The sequence below is a fragment of the Pleurodeles waltl genome, chromosome 5 (assembly GCF_031143425.1).
Source record: "Pleurodeles waltl isolate 20211129_DDA chromosome 5, aPleWal1.hap1.20221129, whole genome shotgun sequence".
NCBI lineage: Eukaryota > Metazoa > Chordata > Amphibia > Caudata > Salamandridae > Pleurodeles > Pleurodeles waltl.
Window position 1 is genome coordinate 227794244 of NC_090444.1, and position 21886 is coordinate 227816129.

The window sequence follows — 21886 nt, forward strand, 5'->3', positions numbered from 1 at the left end:
GAAATAAAAACGCATTAAGGTTGTTGAAAAATGTAACATTGAAAACTTGCTTTCAGTTGTATTGTACAATCATTGTTCATTTGCAATCATCTGAAAAAAATCAACTAAAATCAACAACATGAGAGCAGATGTATAGGCAGACTCTTCTACCTAAAGATCATTCACTGTCACAAAAATGCATACATTTATAGAAAAATAGGTAAGAAATTTCTGTAAGAAAGAATTAGCGGGTGGGGCTTTTCTTCAAGCACAGCACGGAAAGGGAAACAAACAAAGACATGCTTAACATTTCTTATGGGAACTGGTTATACAAATTATTTAGAAAAGAAACAATGTAAAAGCATAGGACATTTTATAAAGCCTTTGTTCGTTTGCAACAAACTGCTGGGCCCGGCCAGCAGAGGGTTAAAAAATGGAATATTTTGCTGCCCTGGCAGTTATCTGTAACAGTCAGGGCTCTCCCTCCACTCGACATGTTGTTTTCAGTCTTTACAGTAATACATAAAGGCCAGCATGTCTGTCAGCCACGAAGCCCAACTAGCACACAGAAGATCAGAGTTACTACAGGTGGTATTGGGACCTTACTGAAGCTCTCGGTGTCTGCCGGTGCACCCTAGACCTTCTCAGACTTTATAGGCAACACCGCAGCATTTGGTGGAGCATCTAACTTCTTCAGGCCAATAATCTCACGTTGATTCGGAAAGAATGGGCACCCTGTAAGACTTGGCAAAGCTTTCATTCTGCACTTCACAAACTTGCAAAGTTCTGAACTTTTTTTCTAATTACATGCGTGGCAAGAATTTCCAAGGAACAGCCCTTTATATGTCAAAACTGTACCACGAACACTTGGTTTGTTTTATTTGCAGCAAACCCACAAAAGAAAACACCCCGAGGATTTTTCTCTTTAGTTGCTGAACAAATCTTAATTTTGTATTTTATTCTTGATATTTGAAAGTGAGCTTTCGCGATGCTAGTCGGTCTGACTTTTACCAGTTTATGATCGCAACCAACATTGGTTCGTGCATTTACATGTGTTAGCACATTGAAGACACCTGTTTTATGATGGCTCCCTAACGGCGAAGAGCCTGCTCAATGCTGTTATCTGCCATGTGTGTTAGTGTACGGAGACGCTGCAGTGCCTCAGCCCAACCATGCCTCACCAGCAATGTCATGATGGGCAATGACAAGCCCTGTCTAGGGATAAGGGGGCATAGCTGCGTGCTAAGCTTCCTGTGATGCCATGCTAGTCCCAAGCTTCAAGGGTGGAGTGAGCAGATACGTTTGGCTGTGTTCAAAACATCTCCTGTCTCAAACCTTCTTTCACACTTTGCATCAGTTACACATGCAGCGATTCTGGAACTGGGACGGCATGATGCGAGAGGCAGTGTGCAACAGTCTACAGGCAATGTGTTCAGAGGGAGCTTCTTTCTTTAAAAACCAGTGACAGACTGCCAACCGCTGCTCATCCTGGGCTGTGAATTCTCTAGAAGTACTGAGACAATTGCAGCATCATTACTTTCATTGGAAAACTCCACTCGAAGATGGTCATCATTTAACTGTACAGAGCTGGCAATGCAAGAGTGCATGGGGATGGTGACTTGTCACCAGCAGCCACTCTCTACTCCTCAGAAGCTCAACGTGGCCGTAGAGCACAGGTTTGTTAGGGCCAAGCGCTGCATGGTGGCTTAGCTAGCAAGGAACTGAGACAGATGGCTCTGGTCCGCTGCTGTAACAGATGGTGCAGAGGAGACTGAAGAGGGGCATAGGTGGGGCAATACACTGGAACAGGAGCTTTTGCTGATCAAATCACTGGTATCGAGGGGACAGATTTGGGCAGGGTAACACTGCAATGAAACTCTTAAGCAAGCTGACTAAAACATCCAGTAGCCAATATCTAACAATGAGACTTAAATACTCCTCTTGCCCGATCCAAAATGCGAAGGGCACTTTCATCAAGGAGAGCCTGAAGGGGGATTAGCCCAAAAAACCAATGATGAAGGATGCTGAACCAAAGCCCCTCTGTGCATATGCCTCTGGTGATGATGACATGCATTCACGCAAACTAACACTCTCTACAACCACACCCAAAAAGGAAAATTTGCAACCTCTGTTTAGTTTCAGAACGTTTGAAATGTTTCTGACATAAATTCAGGAAGTGTTCAGAAGTGAAGTCCCAAAACTTTTTACAGCTCTACTTCAATGCTGACTTGCGTTTACAGATACTACAACACCTGTGGCTTTTTGATAATTAAATTCCACCAACAAGACTGCCTTTAATGATTCAAAATGTGTCTGTCTGTTCTGCATACCTTTCCACGATCAATATACAACACCACTGGTATCAATTCTCTCTTTTCATTTACCAGAAAATATTGCAGTTGAATGACTATGCGATTAGACAAACTCAAACCATACAAAGGGTGTAAAAGTGCAATTTTAATGACAAATAAATTAGATTAAAAGTGTTTGTCATCTGTGTTTGACTTCAAGCATCAGCTGCAATAAGGGGTTCAACAAAGGAAAGGTGTTTGATAATCTAAAATGGAAACTGGAGATTAAGGGACTCCTAAGTGACTCTCCACTTCATCTGATTGATTTAAAAAGGGACACATGCACACTAGAAGGCAGCTGACTAAAAAAAGTGAATCCATTTCATAGCCTCTGGAAAAACTAGTGCAGTTTGATCAAGTCAAAGATGAATGATGAATGACTGACAGTATCAAGTCCTGTATTAAGCCGAGTACGAGCAGAATGACAGAGTCCCAATGAACAATAATCTTTAACAACACACCCATAAAATAACTTTATAAACACACACTAATTTAGCTTTAGCGCTTAACTTCCAAAATCTAGAGTTTCAATAAAATTAAGACAAATCTTCAGTTAATTGTTTTACTATGTTTTAAACATGGTAAATATCTCAGAAGAGACATGGCTGTAAAATGGAAACAAATAATTCAGACCACATTTTGGGAGGCTTGAAGAGTATCAGTCACAATCTTAGCCTCCCTTGTCATTGTCAAAGGTTATATGTCAGAATATGATTAACAAAATATGCTCTAAAATACACATCGAGGTCTAAATTATGTTTACAAAAATGGTGCTCCACAGGGTGGAGATTGTTTACCATTAACTCCAATAGGGGGTATTTTTGTAAACTTTACGACACAATGTTTTTGTGAGACAATATCTAGGTCACCATAATCTGGTATCATACTTTAACAGAGGGATGTACAGCTACCATAAGTAGAACCCATTTGGGAAACCACGAAGCGTATCTGTTCGCTTGCTTTTCTGTAATAATTGATGCTTGCACCACTGGTTTTCGAATTGACTGTTTCTGGATTTAATTTTCTGCCTTGGGAACTTCTGACAACTTGTACAGCCTGATGTTTGCCCTGTTAGGGTCCCTTTGGTTCTAGGTTTGGAATATATGTCGAATGTTATGCATTTGACTCTAAATGTTTGGCAAGTAGAATGGCATTCAGACCGTCTGGCACCGATTAATGAATGACATGCCACGCATATGCTCTCACAGCGCACGTTACATTATGTTACATTAGTCCCTCTCCATGTCTTTAAAAGGGCTTCAAGTATAGCAGCCATAGCCAGCAAGCAGTTTGGCCTCAAGCTCAGAGGTGGACTCACTCTATTGTTTAATAGCTTTACTTTAACAAAATTGCACAGGTTTATGAAGAAAGTATATTCGCCAAATATTATGTCCACACTTTTGAAGACATTTTTTCACTTGCCCTAAAGACCAGGCTCGCTTAATAATCGAAAATTAAAGTGAGTTTACTTGAATGTGAAAAGATATCCCCATTATTCTAGGCTTGACCTCCTAGGTATTAAAAAATCAAAATTAATACATTCATTGTAATGTAAAGAGGGCAACAGTCAATCAACCTTTTTGGAATGCAGTCTGTAACCACCGTACAGGTCCTCAGCTGGTGACCCCTCACAACAGATGACTGAAAAAAGATTGTAATTATGAGAGTTTATTCAGGGATGCTGGGGGCAACGTGGCTTTTGAACAGACCCCACTGAGTAATTACAGAAGTAGTCTGCTCATAGGAACTGTTTCACAGTGCATACGTGATCTAATTCTTCATGCTTCTGTGACGCAATCTCTGAATGCATTAATGGCCTGTACAGAGAAGATCTCGAAACGGAATCCCTTTAGGGTGTTTTCTAATTTAAAACTGTGGGCATGGACAGAATGCAGATGAAGTGAGTCATTATTTAACAAAGGACAGCTGGTGCACACGCCTGTGGTTCTTTCCTCCATCAATGAGGCACAGCACTGGATCAGGATAGATGAGCACAAACTAAGCATAGGGCTGTAGGGCCATATTCACGAAACTTTCATGCAATGCAGCAAGTTGTCTTGCATGAAAGAGAGAGAGCAGAAATGCACCTTATTTTCTGTGATATGCTGCACTTTGCTCTCTTCTTGCAATGGCACACTTGAGGCAGCCTAGTACCAAAACAGACACCCTTGTGTCATGCTGCAAGGGAGCATGCATTGGGATCAGGATAGTTTATGTGCAGGAAGGTAAACGTTCCTGCACAAAAACTATACTTATAGGCATATTCCTCTTTGTATGTGTGCTGCAGAATGCTTAGCACATGCAAGGAGAAAGTAACAAGGAGAAATCTAGGTATTTTTCCTAGTTACATCGAGGTCGGGTAGGCACATTTTTTTGGTGCAAACCTAGGTTTACTGTCTTTAGGAAATTTGAATGTGCGGGAAAATACATGGATGAATCTATGAGAATGCTCGTGCTCGACCCATGTAATGCCTTCCCGATCCAGGTAACCCAAGGCAGAGGAAGGCTCTGTGTTGAGTTACGTCGGAGATGAAAAGTTAAGCAAAGCCATGCAAATATCGATTTCTGTGGGTTAGTAAAAGTTGCGTATTTCACTTATATTGCTTAGTATTGGTTTGCGTGATGCAAGGACAACAAAAGTGCTTAGTAAATCAGACCCGTAGTGTTTTGTTTCTTGCAGAGGTTGAAGGTCACTTCGAACTTGTGTTATATGCTGCCTAGCCTGTGACAGAGAAGCTCCATTCTACTGAGAATGAATATTGTGTTTTCTTGTATTTCTAATGCATTACTGATGCGTTATAGATAAGGCATACCACAACAAAGCACGTACATAATCTGCCTGTTTACTGTCAGTGAAAAAAATGAGTGCTAACTCTGCACAAAGAAATGCAGATAAACTCACCGAAACAGTATTTCCTTAGAGGGCAGGAAACTCAATTATCAAAAAAAAGAGTAGCCAACAACAAAACTTAGGGAGGAGATATGGCCTAATGGCTAGAGTTGTCGACTTTGGAGCCACATTTGAGTCTCAGTCTTGGCTCCGCATCCTGGAATTCAGGGAAAATCACTTAATTTTAATATCTCTGTGCCTAAAGACACAAAGGTGTGGTGCATTACCTTGTGCTCACGTAAAGTACTCTAATGCCCTTGGGCCAAGTTCACAATATATAAAACTGCAATAAAAGGTTTTTAGAAACAATTTCTTCGATATCTATTTTTAGATTCCACTTCTGTGGCTTGTTATCTGTTGCTTTGTCCACAGGTGTCTGTAGCCCACTAGAGGTCCTCTGTATGACTAGGGTACTTGTACAGACCGATTTACCAACTGGCAAATTTCACTAATTTAAACAGGGACACTAATTAGAATCCCAGTCGCGTGGTCATTAAGTACATTTTCAAATTTCTGAATACATAATAGATAGCACTAAGGCCTCATCAGAAAATAACTCAAATCTTGCAGAGAAGACGACCTAATAGGGCTATAGAACATAAGGTCTCCTACATGCTTTCAAATGAAATGTATGTTTAGATTATCATATACAGGGCTGGACTGGGGAACCAAAGGCAGCCCTGGAAACAATGCTCAAACCAGCCCACTCTCTTTGTCTCCTGATGCTAGCTCTCTATTTCCATCCATCCATTCTCCCTCTGTCCTTCTCTTCTCTCTCTTCACCCTCTCCAATTGATTTCTCTATACATTCCCCCTCCTTCCGTCTCTCTCTTGAAGTCTTCCCATGCCTGTTGCAATTAATTTCCAGGGCTGGGGAAAAAGATAGAGGCACCAGGAGCGGCTTTGGGCTTTCAAAACTGATCTCCAAGAGCTCCAGCCCACCGGGGAAATATCCAATAGAAAAAAAAACACCTGTCCAGCCCTGTCAAATACCTTTTCCCCCAGATGGTTTTCTTGGTGTAACAGACTTTTGTCATGGTAAGAAGTATTAGTGTGTGCTCTAGGGTATGAACTGGTCTATAAACTAGCTAAATCACCTCAGCTGAGTTCACTCAGAGCAAAGGGGGTGACCAATCAAATGAAAAAAAAGAATAGGGCCTATCATTTTCTGTGTCTTTATCAGCGACATTGCAGAGGGAAGGAGAGGACAGTGTGCTCCATTCCATATGACATGAAGCTGTTCATGAAGTCAAAAAATAAAAAAATATTAAAGAAAACGAGAAGAATGGTCATAGAGGTGACAACACGTAGTGCAATGTATTTGGTTAAAGAAAACAAAGACAACAGAATAAATAATCTAGAGACAGACTTCAAAAGCCTGAAGAGGGCTTTAAAGTGTCTCAAAGGTCTGCCTAAGAGTCAAACCTAGGTAGATACAAGGGCTTAGTTGAGAGACTTTGTCAACCTGACTCTAGAACAAAGGGTCATGAGATAAAAGATATCACACAGGCTCAAGAGTAGCACAGACAACACAAACCTGCTCTTTAAAGAAAGAATGGCAAAGGCAGTGAACTGCCTCTAGCAAGAATTGCAGAAGTAATAAACTGTAGGAGTGCCTTCCCTACTAGAATGAGTGCAAGTGTAACTCTGGGTTACTTCATGCTCTCAGGGTTAGAAGACTGAAACAAACTAGGATAAGGGTAGTTCTTGAAAATAGTTTGTTACTTTCCATGCATTCTTGTCTGAGAACCTCAGTGGTTGTGGCATAATAGCATTAGAGTACTGCTGAGTAGGCCGAATCATATTATTCTATATAGAATTGATAAAAAAGATTTTTGCCCATAGGAAAGGGCATGCTTTTCAACAAGAGTGTCCTCTTGAGGCTACAAAGGTAGTGATAGTCATGAGCTAGCATTTTTGAGACAGAAAAGATAACAATGGTTCAACATTTGAAGTTGGTAGATTTAACTTTAAAAGGTTTGCTTTCAGAATTTGATGAACCAAGAGCACTAGAGGAAACCAGAACTGAATACATCAATGATGGCTGTATTAAACATTAGCAACCAAAACAGAATGTTTGCTTCTACTTAATCTATCAGAGGGCTTATCTTGTGAGCTATATTAATTGTGCCAACCTGCAAGCTTAGATTCCTGGAAGATCAGCAAGGAGAGATCCCCCCTCATTGTGCTTCTGATTGAACCTTGAGACCTCGCCCTTTTCTTGCTGCTTTTCTGAGATTAACAGAGATATGCTGTGAGGGATCCTGTATGGTTAGGTGAGCTGTATTGTAAGTGTCAGATGCTTTGAGAAGACTGTGGGGGGTGGTAGTCAGTTCAGAAAGTGACAATGGTCCCTGCTTGCAAGAAGAAGGATGATGAAAAATAGTGGGATGGATAAGGATTCTCCATACTATTAGGCAACCCACCTCTTTCCGAGTTTTCTAATTTCATAGTTACTGTAAAACACTGGTCTTTAAATTGGAAATAATAGGCATCAATCAATGTAATGAGTCACATTTCCCTTTATGCGTTATTACATAGATTCATTGCGTCTGCCAATTAGCATCTTTGGTTCTACTAACTGATATCACATCTCCTTTTAAAGTTTTGCCAACTTCAAATTTATCAATAAAAAGCAATACCTATGCATTTACTCATCCCTCTTCATTCACTGATCTGTTCAAGGGCCCTTCAGATTTTGGTCTAGTCCATTACAGCATGGGGCAAACGGTCAGCTCACCTCATCCATTGGCTGCCTTGCGCTACAAGTGATGGCATTTTGCTTGCTCACTTGTACACAACTGCCTGAAAATTAGCGCACTTCCATGAAAAGCTGATATGCCTGGGCTGCTGAACCACTCCTCAATGTTCATGTTTTATATGTTTGCCACTTTTTAAAAATATATTGCATACGTGTGCAAGAAAGGTGTGCTTGCCAAGGCTAGATCTATTGGCTGTGCCAATGCTTGTTTATTTTATTTCTGTAGGTAAGATATCGCCAGTGCCCCATGTCTTGTGCATTTGAGAAAACCTGTGTGTGTAAGGATGGATGAATGTTTAGCAATCGCTCGCAGGTCTTTTCGTGCCACCCCTGACTTCATGTTACTATACCTTATGCCAAACTGTAATTCATTGTGGGAATAATCCGAAGTAAGACAACTCTCGAACATTGGCACGCATATGCAAATTTTCACTAAGGAATACCAATTTTCTTGCTTCAATCCTCCTTTTTAGGGTTGAGCGTGCAAGCGCCCTGGCCTCTGTTGTAATCTCTCTGTGGGCTTTTAACCATGCCCATGTCACGGCCATCAGTTTGGTTGGTTCGTGGGCTTGCCTTTTAAAATTTGCTTGATTTCATTAGTGAAAGGCATGCACACGTCATGGCTTTTCTGGTGTTTAGCCCTCCTCGAGAGCACCAGTAAACTACTGAAAACATATGAGGCTCCGTGTTTTCCGAATGGCTTCTGGACTACTTTTTATTTTTATTTCCTACGCAGTGCGATGTCGCTGGGCAGTAGTCATGGAAAGCGCTCGAATGTTTCAATATCACATTAGTAGGAACATCCAATTGCTGCTTCCTCCACTGACATGCCACTACCAGTTAGAACAGACCGGCTATGTCCTATGGAGACTCATCAGGGTTGTCCTGCTGACCTGCCTTATAAAATGTGAGACCGACACGATATATCATCCAAGGTGTACTACACCAGGAAACATGTGATAACCTGGTCTTTCAAAATGGAAGCTTAATTATGATGTGCACACCCAACCAGAGTAAGTCATAAGTGTTTTGGTTCAGGCCCAGTGTGAGCAATGTGGCGCATGTTTGGAAGTTATTACTATATTAAAGGCATATGCATGCTGCACAGCTTTTACTAAACGTATGTGCCTGAAATATCTTGTTGACGATGCCAAATAATAGACACTCCGATGTATGCATGAACGTCAATTCACCAAAATGCCATGGGTAGCGGAGGTGACATCCATGTCATTTAAATTTTACTTTCACTCACACACGCATGTTTATGCAAACACACATTTACACATACATACAGTCTCACCAGCAAGCGCGCACACAACATACATTTAAAATAATTTTGTACTTTCCTTAGCTGCCAGGGAGGGTAATATTCCAGCAAATTGTAATACATTCTTAATTACGTATTATTCAGCATTAGTTTAATAAAGAATTGTGTGTGTCTGGAACTGATTTTGCCATCTGAGGCCAGGTGTCCCAAAGGCAGTGGCAGGGCGTCGCAAGGGGCAAGCCAGAGGTCGCAGCTGGGACCAGCGACCCCTAAATGACGTCCATGGATTTATGTGCATTATTATACTCTGGTAAGAACCTGCATATGTCCATATTTGCTCTAGTGCCCCTCTCTTAATATATATGGAGTACCAATAACAATGCACCTATAGCTTAGAGGGCTTTTACAATTTGCTGTAAAGGTAATCTTTGTGACTCGGGCCTACGATGGGCATGTTCCTTTCAGTTAACAACAGCTGTATTAGTATAGTTATCTAGCCACACCAGCGTGTGGGGGGTGCTGGGGGAGGAGGGACGTGAGTAACTCTGATGCAGACAAATGAGAATAGAGCGGGCTAAACTGATATAAGTACTTAATTTAAATGTGAATGTATAACGTCATAATGTGCAACTATAATATGAAAATATAATTGATGACTACACTGCAAAAAAGGGAGGAGTTGAAGTGCACTATTTGGGCCTAAGTCTTCTTTTGCCTAAGCACATTTGTACATTTATTGCTGAATCAACACCATGTGCGGACGTGCCTAACAGTTTAGCTATATACTACAACTTAAAAGTGAGTGATCAGAGAATTCAACGAGAAAAACATAACGCTCGCCACCCAACGAACAAGGCCATTCTAATTCTCAAACAATGAAAAAGCATTGGAAGTTTTTGCATTAATGTAATAAATGTACATATTAAACCAGTAGGTTTAAGGGAAGCACCTCAGGATTTCTGCACTACCCAATCATTTGTTATCGGGTTCCCATATTCAACTCCAGTTGTGCTAAGTGCCTTCATTGGAAGAAGAACGTCAATTAAAGCGAGCATGTAATCATCTGATGAAAAAAGTCTAGTATTTATTCATCTAAATGACATTTAAACTGGAATCATTTAATTTACAAGTCGTTATGTAATTAAATTGTTGAGAAATTGGTCAGTGAATATGTTTTTGGTCACTCTGTTATTTTCTTGGCGGATTGGAGGAGTGTTTAGAAGAACGTTCAACAGAAAGCCACAGATGTTTTCAGTACTCCTTCAATAAAATACTTCAAGGGAACGAGTACAACAGTTTGTGCTCAATGAGTAACGATGTATGACAAATCATCAGAGGAGGTAGGAGTCAGTGCACTCAGTAAAGAAGATTTATGAATTTCCTGCAAGTAAACGTGCCTTACCCCTGCCTTAGGTCGAATAGCTGAGAATGTTCAGGAGTCAATCATGCACACTAAGGTCTGTTAGTTCCAAAGCTTCTTTTTGGTACAAAATACCTCTGGAAATTCACGAGTAAGTCACAAATCACTATGGAATAAGGCACATATGCTCACAGAAAATGTTTTGTGATGCTGGCCATTCATGTTTAGGTTATGCACTCCATACACTTTTCCTTAAAAGAGAGAATTGTGTTAATTGGATATGCAGACCACTGTTCGTGGCACACACATTTGTTAAACTGTGCACCTGGGCTATACCTGTAAATTCTAAACCTAGGGATAACCTTGTTTTGCTTTTACCTCAGGAAAGGTATTCACCTGTACAGCACATAACCAACTGTTATCTTCGTAAAATGTAGTGAAATAGCAGAAAGACACAATTAAAATGTGCAAGATTACACCAGACGTTCTATAAAGGAGGTGCCCCTTGTTACAAACATCATGCCAGAAGCTTAAGCACAGGTTGCACAGTACAGTGGGTCATAGGAAAGGCGGCCATCTTGAGAGGCATTTTCAATAGTTTGAAGAAAAATACTCACTTCTTTTTTAATAAAATCCTTGATTCCTACAAAAGAATATTTCAAACACCAATGCAAAATTATCAAAAAACTGAGAATTCCTAGCTTGTCTGTCATTACAGGTTAGTGTGTTCGAAACTGTAATACAAATCAATCGTACCAAACCAAATGCAGATGATGCATAAAATGTCTTACATTCCATTGTCTGTTGTGCATTTTCTATCGGTGGAATGTTTAGTCTGTTGCTTTTCAAGACAGGTTCTTGTTGTTGGAGACTCCCATGGTAGACAGATATGCACTCCCAATGAGCCCTGGATTCCCCTGTCATTCACTGTTCTTTAGGATTCTAACAACGTGTGCCATCTGCATACTTGTTGTCCTTTTGACTCCTTCATTTCAGTCCAGTGGTTGAGCTCTTCATCTCCTGAGCTGTTGAGCCCTAGAGAAATCCAACCTATCATCTCTTTGCGCTTCATGCTACGTTTATTGTACACAGACAATATGAGAGTAACGTCTGATAGCTGAAACAGTGCCACTTGGAAAATGAAGGTCTCTTTGTATAATGGATTTGGTTGACCTCGGCGAAGGGATGTCTTACACTTGGACATCTCTTGACCCATGGAATTCAGCAAGGTTAGCTTGACATAGGTATCTATAAAGTGAATAACAATGTTTAGAGGGATGAGCTCAAAAAATTTTTATAGCAGCTGTGCAGCTTCGCTTTTTTTATAATCCATTCACATGGAAGGATATGGCGTATACCAATGTTAATTGAAATCGATTGACTAGAAGCAATTTTGTAATTTACAGGTCAAATATGTATTTTGAAGCATACAATTCAGCTCCGTGAACACAAGATTGTTTTTCGGGTTGTAAATTTACACATAATTTGTGAGAGATGATACGATGGTATACTGCATAATCCTGCCACAAACTAGATTTAGTTACAGTGAGCCGAATGTTACAGCATTATTGACATTGAGCAAGTTTTAACTAGCCACAAGACTTAAAGCAGACCACTGAGTTTTCTGAAAACAGAAATATATGAAGAGGCTGGAATGAGAACACCAAAGGTAAGAGAAACAAAGAAAGTGATATGGTAACATCATAACATGTTAGAATGGAACACATATTAGATATGGAAACTAAACACATTCTCTGAATGGATGAGGTTGGTTATTTGCAGTGACCCTGTGTGTGTGTGTGCACCTATAGTGAACTAAGTGTTTGAATTTCTATATCACTGTGATCCTATCGACAGCTTTCTGTGCACTTTACCTAAGCAGACATCAACAGACCCGAGTAATTCATTTTAAGATACTTTTTGTGCTTATTTTTATGTTCATATGATGTCTGTAGAACTTCTAAGTAATGATAAATCTTTTATTTCCAAGCTATAACACAATTTTATTTAAATAATTTGCATATATATTATCATACTATCAAGATTATGTTACACACTACATGCTGTCTGTTGTGATGTTACAAGATATTTGTTTCTCACTGATCCGGTATTCCTTCACTAGAACCTACACTCCTTCAAATTGCTAAAATGATGGAAATCCGCACTGCCATGTCAAAGCACATACATTCCCTTAGTTAGCTCAACAGGCATGCCTAGGCTATGTTCATGCATTTAATTTACCTATATCTTATGGCGCTCTTTGCAAATGTTTTTCTTCAGTATGTAGCCTTTTTCTTAGAGAGAAATGTGGCACCTCAGAGACATTAATGTTATCGATTGGGGAAATATTAGAAATTCGATAAAGAGTTGCAACTTTCATTATTAGAATTGATATCTTAGTCTTGCTGTTCATAAAGCACATTGCCACAATGACACTGTCAATGACACTCTTTCTGGATCTTAAATGGATTTATTAAAAAAATAAAGTGTGCCAAATCCATGGCTGTCCATCCATTTGACACAATATTTGAGGATGGCCCCTGCAGATATGAGACCACGGTTTGAAAAATGTATTTACAATTTAAAGATACAAGGTTCTACCTGAAGTAATGCAGTATGACTTTTCAATGCCTCGTGACCAATGGCCTCATCTCAGTTTTGTGATGGATGTCTTGTCTTATAGCCTATGGCACATGTAAGACAGCTGGAGGAAAATCTACCATGTTTTACGAAGCATTCCACTTTCCCACTTCTAAATAAAGTAATTTGATTGAGTATTTATGTTCAGAGAACCTCTTTGTTCAAGTCTACTAATAATTCAACATTTGTTTGGTTTTTCTTGGTACTGATATGACAAGATGGTGTGATGTCACCATTAAGAGATTTTGATTACATATTTTAAACTTTGCTCAGCTCCTTTATGTATGCCTTGTCTTATCTTCGACTTGCATTATGAAAACAGGGTCCAGTAGAAAAAAGAAAGGGAGATTTATATGAGTTAGACAGAAATAATAAGCTCATGATGGGGACTTAAAAAATACATGAGGTATCTTATTCTCTAGTTGAGTTACGGAAGTCAGTAGATATTCATGTAGCTTTCTAGCTCCTTGTGTTAATGGATGGAGGTGGGATGTTCGATTATTTTACCAAACTTTATTTAAACCTTTGTTTTGTGACGTAGAACAAAGACACCCTCATAAAAAAGTAGGAAATTGAATTTGGGAGATTCTGTTTTGTGAGCACTTTCCTTGTACTCACTCCCTCCCTGATTGCCCCCACTTTCCTGGTCCACTGTAGATACATCCATCACATAATAGGCACAGGCAAGAAACATGTGAAATGTGCCCCACATGCAGGCAGAAAGCTCCCTAAGGGCCGGGTTATCTGATTTTGGATGGCAAAAACAAACCCAAACTTTGGGAGGTTTTTGAATACAAAAATGTCTGTTGAGCCGGTGCTTTATACATGGGGTACGCTGGGCAAACCTTCAATACTGTGACAGAGGTCTTCCTGGTAGAAACAAAACAGCCCACTAGGGTCTAAATGACCCTGTTAGTCTCCAGAAGAACAACCAAATGTCTCAATACAACATGCACTATTTGGCATTAAATAAACGCCCAATTATTTTATTTCCTGGTAGTGTAAGTCAAACGCTTTATGTGCTGCTAAGGATCTCATCAAGACCCTAAATAATGTACGGTCATTCTGGTCTCTATGTTCCCAAACCCATCAAGGACACCTTGAAATGAAATGTCTACAGACAAATAGGACTCAGACACCTTTCCTATTCATATCTTATCAGATGGTTAAAAACACAGAAAACTTTTTAAACAGGCTCAATTGTACTATTGGTGACTTGGGTCAGCTAGTTTCAGCACTAATTTAAAGTCAAAGAGATATTGCTCTTTTTTTCAGGACAAAAAACGTCCCTTTCTTAATGCCATTGAGTTGGAGCCATCTAGCCCTTCATCATATACATTCGAAACAGATACATGAAGTTTCAATCCCATCTTTTACTATAGGTGCTAGATGGGATCAAATAAAGTTGGCGAGGTACACTTATGGGTTGAATTGAATACACTCATGTACGTATTCAAATTAAAACAAGCATTTGCAAAGCGAATAGTTTGCACCTCTAAAAGGCGTTAGCTGACCTTTTGGCTTTGCCAAAGCTTAAGTTCAACATTAAAAAAGGATTGTGCCCACTGTAGAACAGCATCAGTAAAACCAAAAAAATAAAAAAAGCATGATGATGTATTCATGTCTTATACATGTTCATGAGTCACCACTCTTGCACACGTATGCGCCATTACACTGCAGTGGGCCTTTTTTTTACTTTTATTATACTGCTCTAAGTGGACACCCATCTTGGAGCATTAAATTACAAAAGGAAAAAAAGTTTGCAACACTGCTTCATTTTCTGAAAGGTAGTGGCCTGATTTCAGCTGCTTAGCCCAGGAAAAAGAAAAAGAGAAAAAAAGCTGGACGAGTTGGGTGCCGGGAACCAACGGATAGTGGCGTAGCAAGTGGCTTGTAGAAGAATGAGAAGGGAGAGTCAGGAGAGAAACAGAGGAGCGGGTGAATGAACAACAAAATAACAAATAAGCAAAGAGTGATGAGGAGAAGTGGGGAGAGAAAAGGATAAGACAGCAATATAGAGAGTGTGGGTTGCGGGGATGTGATTGGGAGCAACACACAAGGGTAAAGAGCCAGACAGAAAACCCATGAACCCCTGCTGAGTGCTGAAAGGAAACGAAAAAAAAATTGTCCCCTAATGTCAGTCGTGGAAGGATAAAAGCCATCCAATCAAAAGGATAGTGCACACTAGAAGAGGAAGGCAAGTCAACAAATAGGAAGCACGCACATGAGACTGACAAAATGTCAACCACTAATAGGCAATAGCCTGACCCAAAGGCCACGGTTAGTATTTGTATTGTACAAAAAGGGTTTTCAACACACTAGGTCTTTCCCTAAAGCTGCCTGTAGCTGAGACCTTAAAAGGCTCCCATTCAGAAATCCTTTAACAAGGAATAGCTTACACGTGGATATAACCTGTTTCATGTCAAGCCTTTTTCATTTTAGCCACACATTGCTGCTAGGAGTCTAGCGGGGAAGGGTGAATAGTGAGGTATCTCTCACAACACATTCTGATAGTTACGATTCGCAGAAGACAGGAACGATAAGCAAAATGAGACATGAGGAAAGGAGTGAGAAGTAGAGCAAATTTAGATTCGCAGCCTAAAGTTGTAGCCAGAGGAGCAACATCACACGGCAAGGGAATCCCCCCCTTAAGTTCCTATGTGTGCAAATGAAGCTAGCTCGTTTCATTTCCCTGCACACACAGACTGGCGTGCTGTCCTGCACTTCCAATCATTCCCCACTAGTCACGCCAACAGAAATAGGCATCAGAGGTGTAGTAGTACCTGCAGTGAAGTAGGAATGTTAGTATTCTCTGCCCGGCTACAGTAGGTTTAAAATGTAACTTTTAGCTTTAGGGCCTAAGGAGTCTTCTAAAACTTGCTGACAAGCAATTCGCACGAAGAAAGTCTCCTCATGTCCCTCGCCCAACTTTTAATAACTAGGTTGGGCACTTAGAAATCCAATGTACTGCCCTGACCTCAGTTTTGTTATTAATAACCTGAAAAAACATTAAGCATGAATGTATATAAACTTCCACCTCCATGAGCAATTAGCATCTGTCAAAGACGTACGAAAATATAGATAATAAATACAACTTGAAAAGTGAAAAGGAGAGGTGAAGGAAACCAATTCCCTTTGAGAACATATGAGTGAAGATTCATCTTTTACGTTTAAAAATCTGTACTACTTTTAGGGCCATGGCACTGAGGAAAACCAGCATTTTGGAAATGTGAAGGTTGTTGATTACATTTTAAAGGTCTTTCCTATTCAGATGGCAGGTATTAATGAGAAGTCTGTGAACTAATTCACATAATTGGCAAAAGTGTATATGCATTTCCTAGATCAATACTTTAACAATAACTCTGCCTGTGGTTTGACATGAAATCAAGAACCGTTTGAATTTCGAGGTCTTAATAAATAAATATTAAATGCAATTGGCACCTACAGCTTGTATAATAGAAAAACGAAGGTCTCGGTGTATTTTAACATGACAACTAAGCTGTTAGACTAAACCAATGCACAGCAAGGCTCCATTCTCAGCATGCTTGTTTTTCCAGTGCAAATTTCTGCAGTTACTGCCTGCTGCCATTTGCAAGGGTAAAACGGCAGGTGGGTGAAATTACCACTGAGGGCCATAATGGGGTAAGTGGTTGACTTTACCATCTACACGTTCCTCAGGAAAAACCTAATATGTAGTGTCCATCTGTGCTGCTGCACCTATTTGCCCTGTAAATCTTATCAACTAAGTGTGCTATGTGTTTAATTGTGTGTTGGGATTATGAAAACCACCATCCAATTCAGAGATTATTTCCACACATTTCTATTTGAATATGACAGATAACATGTACATGTCAGGCAACCAACACTGTGGACAGCTTTGCTGCTGGCAAGTTTTCCTGGGTATGAAAAAGACAACATCCAAGTTAGCCTGTAGGGGAACTCACCTCGAATTATATAAACCTGTCCACCTATCAAGTGTTTAAGACAACAGAACAGTCCGTCTGACAACAGGGGGTGGAAAGCAGTAAAAGAAATAATGATCAGATGTCAATAAGTGGGGGAGACAGGGGTAAAGGTTAAAGTTTAAGAGGAAACACTTCACTAGAGTGAAAAAACAAGGCAACAAAGCAGATCAGTTTATAGAGGGCAGAACATGAGGATAAGTGAATATATTGGAATGGAATGATAATTCTTCAACACCATTTTGCTATATGTACTAAAAAATAAACTATACTGATACTAGAGTATCTCACTGATTTATTTACATAGTTAAATCAAGTAAACACTAGAAAAAGCATGCATTAATGTAACATTCTACGCAGCAGTGGCTGGAAATCAATGCGTCATTTTGTTTCAAAATGAGAATTAAGCATATTTATATACTCAATTTGCACGCAGAATATATCAGAGAGCTATCCAGTTGTTGGTGTGTTTGCTATTCCACCTAACTTTTCAATTCAACTTCTAATTGATTCAAACTTTCGGTTGAAGTTAACACTGCTTTAATCTGACTCCTAGTTAAAGAGACAAGCTGAATCTTCAAAGAGTTGTTGGAACGCTAGCGTAGACTGTCACATTTGCCTTTTGGAACCAATCAGAGGCTGTGAAAGCACTCTGCCAGAGTCCAAACCTGCAAATCACAGTAAATGTAAACATTTGTCAGTCCAGGTCACCAACCAAGAATGGTATGCACGTTGATGAAATGTATATCTTAAAGGTAGGCAGATACGGAGTTAAGAATAGTAAATCTATACTTACCTCTATATATTCACCTATACGGTATTCTGGTTATCGATATTTTTGCTGCATTATTCTTGTAGCACAGTATTTTTATAGTCGCTATTCTGACATACTACTCATTTTGTTTGCTTATTCCTGCTTTCAGGGTGGTGACAGGACAAAGTCTGCCAGAGCAGATAAAGCAGATTGTCTCTCAAGATCTATGGCCGACAGTTATATGTCTACCTCTATACTGTTGGATCTTTCACCTACGTCTAACACTACTGACTATGAGGTGGCGCTTCAGCATATGTTAAAACTGATGGAATGTTGCCTCCACTTTACAGCCAGGATACTTTTTGCAGTAGGTATTATTTGGTGCACTTGTGTTATTTGCGGTATTGTGCTCCATTTGTATGCCAAGAGGTTTAGTTATATTGCCCTTGTTGCTGAACTATGTAACACGTGTGTGGTCCACCTTGATCTAGCATGTACGCTTATCATTTATTTGAAAATGCCCTCTCTTACTTAAGCACATGCTCGAAATTAAGAGTTAGTGCATGAGTTGGAGAAGAAGCAGCAGTGAAATACGTGCATGAAGAGCAACATAGCAGATCAGTTACTGAAGGCTTAGCATTACATAGGTCAAGGCCCTTATTGCTGGATGCAAAATAGATTGTCAGTGATATTAGCTTGTAAGGTCCAGACAAGGGAGGATACTCTGTAAAAGGTTTGAGAAGATGTCTTGTTAAAAGCTGGCTCAAGAGAGGGCATTATTGAGAGATATGATGTAGAGTTATAAGTCAAGATGACATAAGAGAGAACCTTGGGAATGTCAATAGGATTTGGGTGGTGATAGATTTTAGAGAGTGACTAGAAACTCAGCAAGATGGAAGAGATTAATGATGGTGAATTTAACAAACACAAGTAGAGAAACCTTGGTTTGAGGTATGGTTTTGTTGTGTAGGAATCTGACTCCATCACATTTTTACAGGGTAGGAGAAGTACACAGATGCATGGCAGTTAGGGGGGAGAATGCTAGGGGCATCCAGACTTAGGGACGTTTTTAGGAACACCAGATCTGGTTGATGTGGTGGGATTATCTATAATATTGATCTTCAATATTTCTCTCCAATCCAGTCCTTTGTATTCCTAGACCTGATGCTGTGAGCATTGGAGTGCAGCCATGACGAAGAAGCAGCCAAAAACGCACAGAGGTATTCGATCCTTTATCTGCTGCATAGAAGTGGGGAATACTGCTCTTTTAGGTTTATAGGTCAATCTTTAGAAACACAGCAAAGTACTCCAATTTAAAATGTGAATAACTGAAAATTGACTTTTAAGTTTTTATTGAACATACTTATACCTGTAATATGAAGAAAACGAGATGGACATTTTTAGATAATGCACACAGGTGATCAGAGGTGAGAGTAAGCATTTGATGGGTGTGCAAAGACAAATGAAGGATTTGATTATTAGTAACCGTTCAAAGGTGAAATTACCAATTGTTTTGCCTGCATATTTTGCAATATTTCACTAGTAATCTTCCTAGCAGGACTACTTTCAAACAAGTCTGTGAGCCATCCTGCCATTTTTGTGGTGCCAGTATTGATGGAACACTCAAAATGGAGTATTTCAAAGATTTAAATAATTAATATTTACATGAAACAGATCGGTTGGAATGCTGTTCTGGAATGACCACACAGTAATCATTCTTCGGTGAAAATAAATATTTTGCAACTAAGCATTACATTGTGTCAAGGTACCAGCTCTACGGGATGTACCCTCATTGGGTCAGAACTACTTTGCCACAAGGTTTCATCATGAGGTAAAATTAAAACATTATGTTTCAGAATGCTGATAGAATATGAGGCTACTAAAATGATATCACAGAACAAGTGATGGGTGTGGTTTGCTACTACCCAATACAATCCCATCCCTTACAAATGATTCACCCCCCTGAATCTATGGTAAGCAAAGTGATTTCACCCCTTCATGGTGAAGCACTGTCCATGGTCCATGTTAGGGCAAAAAGACCCTGGCATGGTGACCGATGTGCACCCCTGCCAACTGCCCCTGCTGCATGGATATCTAGATCGTGGTATTGATGTCTGGTCATGGGCAGACATGGGTCATTTGAGTGTGCCATGACCTCGACCTGTCTAATGGTGATGCATTTGTGTTAGAGCGGGAGGCGTGGACCAAGCGATACCCTCAAGGTGGTAGAGGGCTACTGCCATTACCTGGAGTTAAGTGACACAAGCACAGTGGTGGCAGCATGCCTGTTTTGTGTTTCATATGGATGAGTAGTGTGAACTTACCTGGGTCACTGGAGTGGGGCCTACCAGCCCACGTGCTTAAAGTTCTATGGCCTTGAACTTAACTCACCTTTGGCCTGCATGGGTTGTGTATAGCACCAGAGAGTACATGATAGTTGCGTATGTGTGCTAGGATGTGTGTGTGACTGTTGATGGTGCATACCATGTAGACTTGTGGGTTCTACTTTGGAAGCCCAGAACCTGGAGAGGCTAGTGTAGGTGAGGACTGCAACCACCAGAGAGAAAATGTGGATTGTTGACGTTCCAGAGGGCTACGGTGGGAACACACACATTGAAGGAAGAGGAGCAGACAATCCTCTCTTGCACATCATGGGACTGATTCTCATTCATTCGTGGAGGAGGTCTAGGAGTCACTGTGGGGGGCCGCTCTTGTGGCGGGACCTCTGTACATCAGTTTCCCATTGTGGGACTATGGACCAGGGAATCTTGACAGAGAGGGATGCCTGGGCCTCTGAATAGCAATGAGGCATATTTCATTGGGGCGGCTGAGAGCCAAGTGTGATCCCTGGTTTCTCTCCTGGTCTGTGTTGTGAGTCAATCAGATTGGAGACACTCCTGTTGAGGTAGACTGCCCCTTAGAAAAGGACTGGGTATAGGAGACAACACCTCAAAAGGGCTGCCACTCACAACCTGGATTTCAAACTCTCATACACTAAATCACATATGTTTCTGGATTTGGACTATATAGGTGGGACCTTGAGCCCCACACTTTATTCAACAGCACTGATCTTCATGGGAAAAAGAGAAAGAAGGTTGCCAAAACTTCGAGCTGCTGCAACCAGGAATGAGGACCAAGGTCTGCCAGTCTCCCGGCTGAGTGAATGGCCATCACCTAGGAAAATCAGCGTGCACTGGGAGGAGGAGGTGAGAGGATAGTGAGAGAGAGGCCCAGCAGGGATCCTGGTGAGTGGATCTTGGTGAGCAGAATGTGAGGCCCCTGGCCAATTTGGGACTGGTGTTACTAGAGAGCTGTCTGCTCTCTGATGGAAGTCGGTAACTCCTGTCAAGGTTTTGTGAAGTTGTGGGTGATTATCCAGTACAGCAAACAGTGTTGAGGCTGTCACTGGGATGAGTGCGGCTGCCTCCTGATTCTACTGAAAATCCGACTTTAATGTGCATTGCTAGTGTGGTTCCCTTCAGAGATCCACCAGAGACACAATGGGTAGCATGGAAGAGGAGTGAGGGAAAAAATGGCCCAGATCACTGCTGTGTGCTAGCCTTAAGACATATTCTGTGTGACATATTTAGTGTTCCGTGTTTGCATGCAGAATAAATGCTGCTTTTCTTACCAAAAAATAGTGGTGGACTAAGCAGTGATACTACTGGGGTCACTATGGGCATTTTTGAGCTATATTATTAGCCCTCGCATACCTTTCACCTAGCTTCCCTTTAAGAGACTTTGGTTGCTCGTCCCTCGCTACCACTGAGGTTCAAGTGCTGAAAAGGTAGCATTTGATCCAGTCACTCAGGGCCCATAGTATGTCAGGCCATCTGCCTAGATTATTAGGAGCAGCAGTATAGAATCCTTTCCCACTACACATTGTTTGGAGTTTGCACCAAGTCCATCATCTAGTTCAAAC

At 40.6% G+C, this 21886-nt stretch overlaps 1 protein-coding gene across 2 annotated transcripts in view; it reads right to left on the minus strand.

Moving 5' to 3' along the window:
- Positions 1–10313: 10313 nt before the first annotated feature.
- Positions 10314–21886, minus strand: part of SYT14 (synaptotagmin 14) — a 987902-nt gene continuing 976329 nt past the window's right edge. Inside the window, exons 8-9 of one of the 2 annotated variants that reach the window (XM_069233957.1) lie at positions 17193–17249; positions 10314–11856 (exon numbers count right to left, since the gene is read on the minus strand). In XM_069233957.1, coding sequence (XP_069090058.1) covers positions 11543–11856; positions 17193–17249 — 371 coding nt within the window. In that variant the 3' untranslated portion in view covers positions 10314–11542. The remainder of the gene's footprint in view (positions 11857–17192; positions 17250–21886) is intronic. The other variant, XM_069233958.1, reaches the window with a different exon arrangement.